Below are 8,493 nucleotides of genomic sequence, written 5' to 3'. Positions count from 1 at the left end.
CTGCCTCCGGCATTTCTCTATTTCGTGGCCCTGATGAAGACGCACAACAATGCGAACTTTATCGACAAATCATTGTAGCGGAATCTGGAAGGTGGAAAGCAACCTACGCGTGCAGCTTGTTGCCAATAAGATTCGCGCGACAGAACCGTTTTCGTTCGGAAATGTATCGAGACTCTTCTCATACCTTGAACCACACCAAGCGCAACATCGGCCGGTGCACCTCAAAAACCCATGCCCGGCTGTGTGCCAAGAGCATTGTCAAAGGCTCGACTAAAGCTTTTCGATCGCATACACTAGTACAAAACTTGCTGTCAGGCGCGTCGCCAAGAAAATTGGCTCCGACAGCTCTTGCGAGAGAAATTTGTGGAATGTGACTCGCAGCCAAGTCGACTTTGACGAGCGGAGCGTTCCGAGTGTTTGTTACCTGAATTAACGCCTCAGACGCTCACAAGCTTCCAAAAGAATGCTCGCTCAAATGCTGCCATGCTATGACACACCAACTACAGTATAAAACTGATCACGGCTTTGAACGCGAATCATGTGAGAGTGTTTTTCAATGAATGGAAATCAAGAAATTGCAGCAGGACAGTCACAAGTTCGAAGCCAACCTCTGGCTCCGAGATCTTGCTGATCGTCGGCCAGGCCCGTGGTAGCGAGCTATCTCTGCGTTCCTCTCTACCTGAGTGGGTCCAGAGCACCCATGACCAAGGTGGGGGCAGAGGAGTTAACAGTCTTGCCAAGGGACAACTGCTGAGAGATAGGCCGAGCCCAGCATAAAACGTCTGACACAGCACGGCAGAATTGCTCAGCTGAAGTTGAAGGTAGGGACGGCCAAGGATAAATTTTGGACGTCCAATTCGGCAGTGGTCGGAATCAGTTTGTACTCGCACTTGTCGATCTGGCTGAGCAAATAATCCTGCGCTAAAAGTGTGTGAGATTGAAGCAAGATGAGTTGTTATGTTAAATTTTTTGCGTGTGGATGTAGAGTGGCAGTAAGAAATTGTCATGAAACAAGACCGAAAGAAAGCAGGAGAATTAGTCACCGCTGCAAGCCTGTTCATTGACTGGCCCAGTTCATTTATAGACGTTTAGAGGGTAGGGGCTTAAATTGGTGAGGTGACGACGCGCAGTAAATCAAGATAGCACCTTGCGCCACCACCCAGACCAGCTATGAGACCAAAACATACTACCAACATCGTCGATCGCATAGTCTGAGCCTGGGCATGTGTCGGTGAGGAAACATAACTGAACATGTGGCGACGGAGAGAGGTGCTACCGATGGTCATATCAGGCATCTGGATTTTTGCAAATTAGCGAGGAACAGCATCGAGGCTGAATGCCGCTGGCGAGCATGCCAGCTTTGACCTCGCCTCCTGCTTGCCAGTGAGCGCATTCGTCCAGTGACAGGCGTCCAAACATTGCAAGCACAATTTTACGAGAGTTAGACGCGTGTTCGGTTTTGTGGGCACGTTCGCCTAGGTCTGGAGTGAATCGAGTTGCGCGCTCAGCTTGCACCGTTGCATATTCAAAGGCGATCTAAACGTGAACGAATTCAAGAAAATGACGCGCACATAGAAGTCAGAGTCATCACAGTCATTGGCTAGCAAAGGCAGCTCACCAGAAGTGCCTTGGACACACGTTGAATGTGTAGCGTCACAAGATTGGCATCCTCTTGGAGGGGAACCTCAACCTCCAAAATCCGACCTAGATACTACATGCGCAAGTACTGAGACATCCGAGGCAGAATGATCAGGATTCATGATGAATGGGCAGATTTAGGTTGTGGTCTTTTGACATGCAATCAACTCACAAGATCATTGAAGTCGTTGTGACTGCAGGCACCCTCAGGCAAGGTCTTGACTTGTGCTTGCAGGGCTTTTGTTTTGTTCCCTTGCGCAGCAATGGTGCCCTTGAGGCCGGCAATCTCGTGAGCATGCTGGGCGTATAAAGGCTCACTCGTGTCTCAGCGAGCCGGGCTCGGATGGTTGAACATTAGCGCCCCGCGTGGTGGCACACCTTCCAGAAGCATCGGTAGCTGGCTCGATTCGGCGGAAGAGGCCCTTATGACTCAAAGTCGTGATCGTGAATGCAGGCTCGCAATGACTGAAGCGATTCTGCACGCAGGCGAGGTGGCATGGAGCGCTGCTCCGCTTTGAGGGCAGTCGCAAGGGGCGTGCTATGGCAGGTGAAGCCTTGAACAGCAATCTAAGGTACCTCTTAAGCTAGATATCAGGTCCGCTATGATTACTGCGATTTGTGGTGCAGACGTGCTCCAAGGGTGATTACGGAGGAGCCGGGTATTTGTGGCGAAATGCTGAGCCGGCAATTGGTGTTCATACAGACACCTATAATGGACTTGTTAAGCTAATCATCTCGTCACTTGCTGAGCTTCGCGTGGCTGTCCCGTGAATGTGGGACACCCGGGACTGAGTACACTACGAGAGGGATGTGCTTTGAGAGCTAGCAACGGGCTTGCTGGCCGAAAATTCATTCTCAGAGTCACAATAGAGCTCAACAAAAGAGCAAGAGGTCTGGCTAGTAGCATGCAATCCACGTGATTTCTACGGTAATAACTTGGACTCGCCCGGCACAGCGGCATCACGATAAATCTTGAGAGGCACAGGTATGTTTCCCGAATAGCCGACATCGCCCTGAGCAGCCTCGAGTTTCCTCACGACCTTTCCAACCACAGAGGCTATCCAGGTATCATTGGCAGCCGCATTGACGGTGGCCTTCTTGACTCCCTCCTTGATTCCCGTATTGACTAGCTTTGTGAAGTCCTTGAAGGAGCGCACTTGGCTTTCAGCCACCTCTTCGTATGCTTTTTCAAACTCGATCACTTTGCTTGCCTTCACGAGGGTTGTGATAAAGTTGAGCAAGTCCTGGTCGAAGCAAGCTGGTAGCTTGATGTGCACCGAAATGCCAACGTCCGCCTCATCCTTGATATTCTGTTGCAGATTTCTCTTGGCTTGCACCACCTTGGGCGCCGAGTCATGGCGCCGGATCTTGAGCCTATGTGCTTCTTGCGCTTCTTTACGTTCGTCGATCGTTGGCAAGAGGTGATCGTGGTGAGGCAGCAGCATGGAGGGCACCAGCACAGTGGCGTCTGCTCCTCCTAATTGCAAGCTTTTCTTCAAGCTTGCTTGAGCTTGTACCGTCCTGTAAAGCGTGAGCTCGTCGATGTTCATTCTGCAGGTGATGTCATGGTCCGTATTGACCGGTACAAGTCCTTGCCCATCGAATTGCTCCAGACCCAGCACGAAATTGGCGTCGCACAGCCACTTTTCGATCTTGTCGCGGAGCTTGCGAATATCGGAAGAATTGTCAGCATAGCTTTTGAAGAGCTGGGACCGCAGCATGCTCTGCATCCACCTTCCTGACGCTCCTGCAGTGATCGAGTCGATTCTGATGGGATGGAAGTATGCAAGAGGGTTCAACAAGAGCCGCAAAAGCAGAGGCAAGCGGTGCGTCAAGCGAAGAAGCCAAGGAGGCGGCAGATTCTGCAGTGTAGACACACGAACCGACTGACGCGGTGGGTGTTGGATGGAAGGTCTGGCGTGAAGACGCGTACAGATAGCAGCGCGCATGTGCCTATCGTTGTCTAGGTTCAGCGGAGGTTGCGAGGGTGAAGCGGCAGGGTCATGCTGCACTGGCACTTCCACGTCCAGAACGTCGTCCTGCTCTGCATCACTCTGCTGTCGACTCCTCAATCGGCTGATTCGTCTGATGACGTGGTCCTGTGCAATCTTCACCTCGCTCGTCTTTTCGATTTCGCTCAAGATGCGCTGCAAACGAGCCTGGTCATCCTTCTCATCGGCTATCAAAGTGGTAGCAGCATCCAGGCCATGCTCGACGCTAACCGCACGCGGCGCCTGGCCATCCGTCATTCTTTCCGCTAGCGTCACCTTGCTGGGAGAAGGGGAAGATGCACTTGCGCGGGGATCGGAAGCAGACGAAGCGTCTTCCATTGGAAGCTCTCGCTGAGAGGTCGGTAGCCCATTTGCTGCGCTGGGTCGAGCTGGCAGTGGAGGGGCACTGCCGGGCGAGTGTATTCCATCTGCATTGGAAGACGTTGGCGTGGGTGTGGGCGATGGGGACAGCGCAGCAGGATCGGGAGCGCCCTCTGCAGCACCGGCGGCTGCCCTGAGTAGAGCTGATGATTGGTGGTCCATGAGCACCTGACCGTCCGCCGTTCTGGTGTCATCCTCCAGCTCGCCAAATGTCTGCTCGTACTGCCCGCCCTTGACATTGGCGAAGACATCCGACACGTGAATGCTCCTAAACAGCTTGACCGTCACCTTGTCCGTCTGTATGGCCATCTCCAAATCGTCCGACAGCTTGATTCCCACCTCGATGCCATGCGCTACCAGCGTCAAGGAAGAGAGGGAGAGGGTGACGCCTCGAATGACCATCAAGCCTGCCACATCCACATCGATCTCCAGCGCTGGCAAGTCGAATAGGGCGACGGTATCCGCTGCAAAGTGAACCACGCGGAGCAGCTTGCTCAAACCTCTCCTCGTATGGTGCGCCACCGTTTGGAATTGGTACAGGCTGGCCAAGAATATCAGAGGCCAGCAGAGGGCGGTGAAGATGCCGGCAAAGAGCCAGGATGTGGAGGATGCTGCTTGGGTGAGGTTGAGCAGGGTGAGGAGCAGCCATGTTGGGCACCAAGGCAGCATGCGGTTGCCCCCATTCACACCCTTGAGCAGCAAAAAGGTCAAGGGGGCAGAGCCGGATGAGAGCCAAGTGCTGGCCCACGTGGAACCTGTCAGCGCTTTGGCGATCAGCAGCGCCAACAATGCTTCCGGCCAGAATGGCGTCTTGTTTGCCAGTCCGCCAAGAACCATCTTGATCGTAGCGTCAGCAAGTGCACAGCGGCAGAGTGGTCAATCGTCGTGAGGCTTGTGTAGGCCCCGCACACCTCGACGTTGAGAGCAGCAGCGATGCGTTGGTGGTGGTGCTGGTGGTGGTGTTGGTGGTGTTGGTGATGGTGGTGAGCAGGGGTGACGGTAGGAGACGCATGTACGATGCTTGGGCGTGCCTCGCAGACGACAGGCAAGGGCAGCAAGGGCAGCAGGGCCAGACCATGCCAGATCCATTTCAAGACTGACTGCGACTCGAGGCTCGATCGAGAGCGCAATCACTGAACTGAATCTTGAATCAAATGCAACAGCCGCTGAAGCTCAGCTCGCGCGCCGTGAGGGTACGCCCGCTGTCATGCGTGGACCCAAGCTGCATGACGTCGGTGGCCCAGAATTTAAAGCTCGCGGTCATCGAGGAGGACAAACAAGTCACAAACGCGAGTCTGAGTCGCGTGTCCCGCCGGCGTGGCTTTGACCGGTGCCGCACCGTGCCGCACCGTACCATACCGTACCTGACCTGACCTGATCCAATCACGCATCAAGAAGATCACAAAGCTGAATTTGAATCGCAATCGTGTGAAAGTCGGAATTTGAAGGCAGAAATCACGAATAGCAATCCGATGAATCGGTGATCTTTGCGCAAACGCACAACGAAAGTCGCAGTTCAAACAAAAAGGTCTCGCATCGAAAGTCCGACGAGTCTGAGTCGAGTCTTGAGTCTCGCGTCCACAGCCATCTATCCCCGCATCACGTGTGCGAATTGCGATCGGTGATTCATTGATTCATTCAATTCTTGATTGACTAACAATCACTCAAGACTTTTCGATCTTTCCGATCTTGAACAAGCCTCGCCAATCAAGATTTCGCAGTCTGGAGAGTCAGAGAGACGAGTCGCATAAGTCTTGATTGAGTCATGAGTCACGAGTCACGAGTGCAGCAATTCAGATTCGGCTGCATGGCGCGTGGCTGTGCTATCTCCATCTGTTGCGCGCTAACAACCACCAACTCGACACTTCGAGCACGAGGTCGTCTGCATGACCTCGCAGATCCAAGCTTGATCACGACGCGATGAGACAGACGAACGTGTGATTCGTGATTGCGACTGAAACAGCGTCGAGAGGTGGGGGGCGGGGGGCCATCCATCGAGGATCCCCTTCTTCTGTTTCATCATCAGGCCACATGAGCGTGACTTCCATCTTCGATCTGCAACTCAGGCTGTCTGTCATCAATGCAGGCCTGTCATTCGCCCAGCCCTTCTCTTCACCAGATCTCTCTGCAATCGTGAATCTGCCTTCAGAATCGCGCCCCTAACACAGCTCGATCTACTTAGGGTAAGGGCTTGCCATGGACGTCGCAGGGAAATTGCCTATCCACTCCTCCTCCCCGCCACCAATCTCCAGCTCAAAGGGAGGAGCAGCCCAGCCAGAACATGTCGACAAGAGCGTGCCAAATTTCTGGTCAGGCGTTGGCGATCACTGGCGCACCATTGTCAGACTATTGCTTCTCATCGGTCTGACTTACCGACTGCAATGGAGACTCATGTCCCAACCACTTTGTGCGGGATCTCTGCAGTCCAAGGCAATAGATGGCCCTTTTAGCTGTGCGGTCGCCTCAGCCGACGACCTGCTCGACCTGTTCCTACGGAGCGGAAACGATGATGGCACGAACGTCGAGGGCGTAACAACATCGGCAGCAGCTACACGATCTGGACCTTTGGCGCAGTGCTTTGAGAGGCTGAAGAAGAGCTCCTCAATCCTCTTGTCCCTCTTCTCACTGGTATTCTTGTTCCTCGAGAACTGCAAACCTTGGTCCCAGATTAGCACTTGGGATGGGGTCTGCCTCGTGACGTTTGCGGTCTGTGCGCTCTTCGTCGGATTCCTTGTCATGCTCGCTCATCGCAGAGATTCCCGGCAGCAGAATGGACACGAAGCTCACGACTCAGAAAAAAGCTGAAGGAGCATCTCAGCCACCTTGTCATGGGCCACGCCAAACCAATTCGACTTACTGCTTGCCGCTTGGCTGTGAGCACGTCACGGGCACAACGTGAGCGTAAGAACAGCGAGTATTTGTCGTGGGGTCGCTTCCTGCCGGAACTTGCAGGAATCACAGCCTTACCGCTCAACGCCCGTACGCGGTGACAGACCGAGCGCTCCGAGGGGAAAGAAAAGAAGAAGAAGAAGAAAAAAAAAATCAGAGAACAGTCACCAATGCAAAACTCATCTTGCAGGAAGTTCATGCGATCCTTCAATCATTGGCCGGTGGTGCCACTTTGCTGATGGGCATCTTCTGACCAATCAACCTCTCTGGCACCATTCCCTCAATCCTATGAGCAAGCAGCTTCGCGCCTATTTGGCAGTCTTGAGTACAGCTATGAATTTACAAAATGAATCCGAAAATTCAACGTTAGGCGTGACTCGCACTCATGTCCAATTTTGCAACATTAACATGATCACCCACTCCAGACAGCTTGAACTTTGGCATTGGGTGCTCGCTGCTCTGGGGGCGAGTGGCGGTGTCGATTTTCGCGCTACTCTAACCGCTAGAACATCCAAGCACGAGGTCGGACATGGGCCCGCAATCATTTGGCAAGACGGCGATGACCCCCCCCGTCACATTTGAACTGAGCGAGTGACGAGCCTTGTGACTTGCAACTCTGAGGCGACTATCTAGCTATCAGCACTGTCAAGTAATCGTCTTCATCTCGGCGAGGCACAGCCTGGTGTCGCCTTGCTCAGTATTTGCTACTCGCATTTCTGCGAAGTCATCGCCAATTTGCACAAAGATTGCAAATCCGGGGAAGAGCACTTCGACAATCCTTCGCAACGCCTGACTTTATCTCGGCTCCAACGGCATCACGAGTATGCCGGCGATTCCTTTTCTGCGCTCTCACTGACAAAACAAATTGTTCGCAGACTCATGACGGGCTCCTTCCATACAAATGCCAGGCATGATAAGGTCACGCTGATCACGTTGACGGCAGTCGGTTGCGAGGCTCTGGTCATGCGATCAGGATGCCTCACCCTCTCGTCGCCTCGAGTGGTGTTCAACACACAGGGATGCCCTGGCAGATCCTCTGCATTCAACCAACCAAATTCGACACTCTCCAGCTAGCACGCTTCTCGTCGTATAGCATGTAGGCAAATGCTGCCACAAATCGAAAACCTCTCACGAAGAGGGCAATGTGTGGTACTATGCACTATAATTCACTGCTCGTCTACACGAGTTCTGGCGAAGCTCACTGCGCTCATACCAGTTGCACATGATCAAGCGCAAGGTATCGCTGCTCACTTCCAGCTGAGGAGCATTCGGCACCATTGGGCAATCCATCGCCTCCGAGGTCGCTGCAAGCCTCTTGAGCCGACCGAATAAGGGTGCACCCATTATACTCTATCTGAAACCACTCGTCCCATATTCTCCCACAGCCTCGTCGCCTACAGGACGCGCCGCACTACACCTCCCCGAGAGGCACCAAAGCAGGTCAAGCACATGTGTGTGACGGGACATGACGACCTCTCGGTTGGAAAAGAGTTGTGCCGATTGGCGCAATCCGCCCGTTAGCGTTGCATTGTATCTATGAAAGGATTGCAATTGCAAGACCCTCCATTGACAGAGACAAATGGACTAGGTGGGT

At 53.4% G+C, this 8,493-nt stretch overlaps 2 protein-coding genes across 2 annotated transcripts; one reads left to right on the top strand and one right to left on the bottom strand.

Annotated features, from left to right (window-relative positions):
• Nucleotides 1-2,453: 2,453 nt before the first annotated feature.
• On the bottom strand, nucleotides 2,454-5,205 carry IE81DRAFT_326531 (hypothetical protein). The gene has a single exon (XM_025514846.1). The coding sequence runs from the start codon at nucleotides 4,845-4,847 to the stop codon at nucleotides 2,562-2,564; it is 2,286 nt and encodes a 761-aa protein (XP_025366619.1). The 5' UTR covers nucleotides 4,848-5,205; the 3' UTR covers nucleotides 2,454-2,561.
• A 663-nt stretch (nucleotides 5,206-5,868) lies between these two features.
• On the top strand, nucleotides 5,869-7,254 carry IE81DRAFT_326530 (hypothetical protein). Its single transcript, XM_025514845.1, has one exon. It carries the CDS (start codon nucleotides 6,207-6,209, stop codon nucleotides 6,813-6,815), a length of 609 nt encoding a protein of 202 aa, XP_025366618.1. The 5' UTR covers nucleotides 5,869-6,206; the 3' UTR covers nucleotides 6,816-7,254.
• The last annotated feature ends 1,239 nt before the right edge of the window (nucleotides 7,255-8,493 follow it).

This window comes from Ceraceosorus guamensis (genome assembly GCF_003144195.1).
Source record: "Ceraceosorus guamensis strain MCA 4658 unplaced genomic scaffold IE81scaffold_116, whole genome shotgun sequence".
NCBI lineage: Eukaryota > Fungi > Basidiomycota > Exobasidiomycetes > Ceraceosorales > Ceraceosoraceae > Ceraceosorus > Ceraceosorus guamensis.
This window is presented reverse-complemented; position numbering and strand designations above follow the sequence as displayed.

What these genes read in the sequence shown, in the direction of transcription:
- IE81DRAFT_326531 (XM_025514846.1), bottom strand. Translation starts at nt 4,847, where the DNA reads ATGGTTCTTGGCGGACTGGCAAACAAGACGCCATTCTGGCCGGAAGCA.
- IE81DRAFT_326530 (XM_025514845.1), top strand. Translation starts at nt 6,207, where the DNA reads ATGGACGTCGCAGGGAAATTGCCTATCCACTCCTCCTCCCCGCCACCA.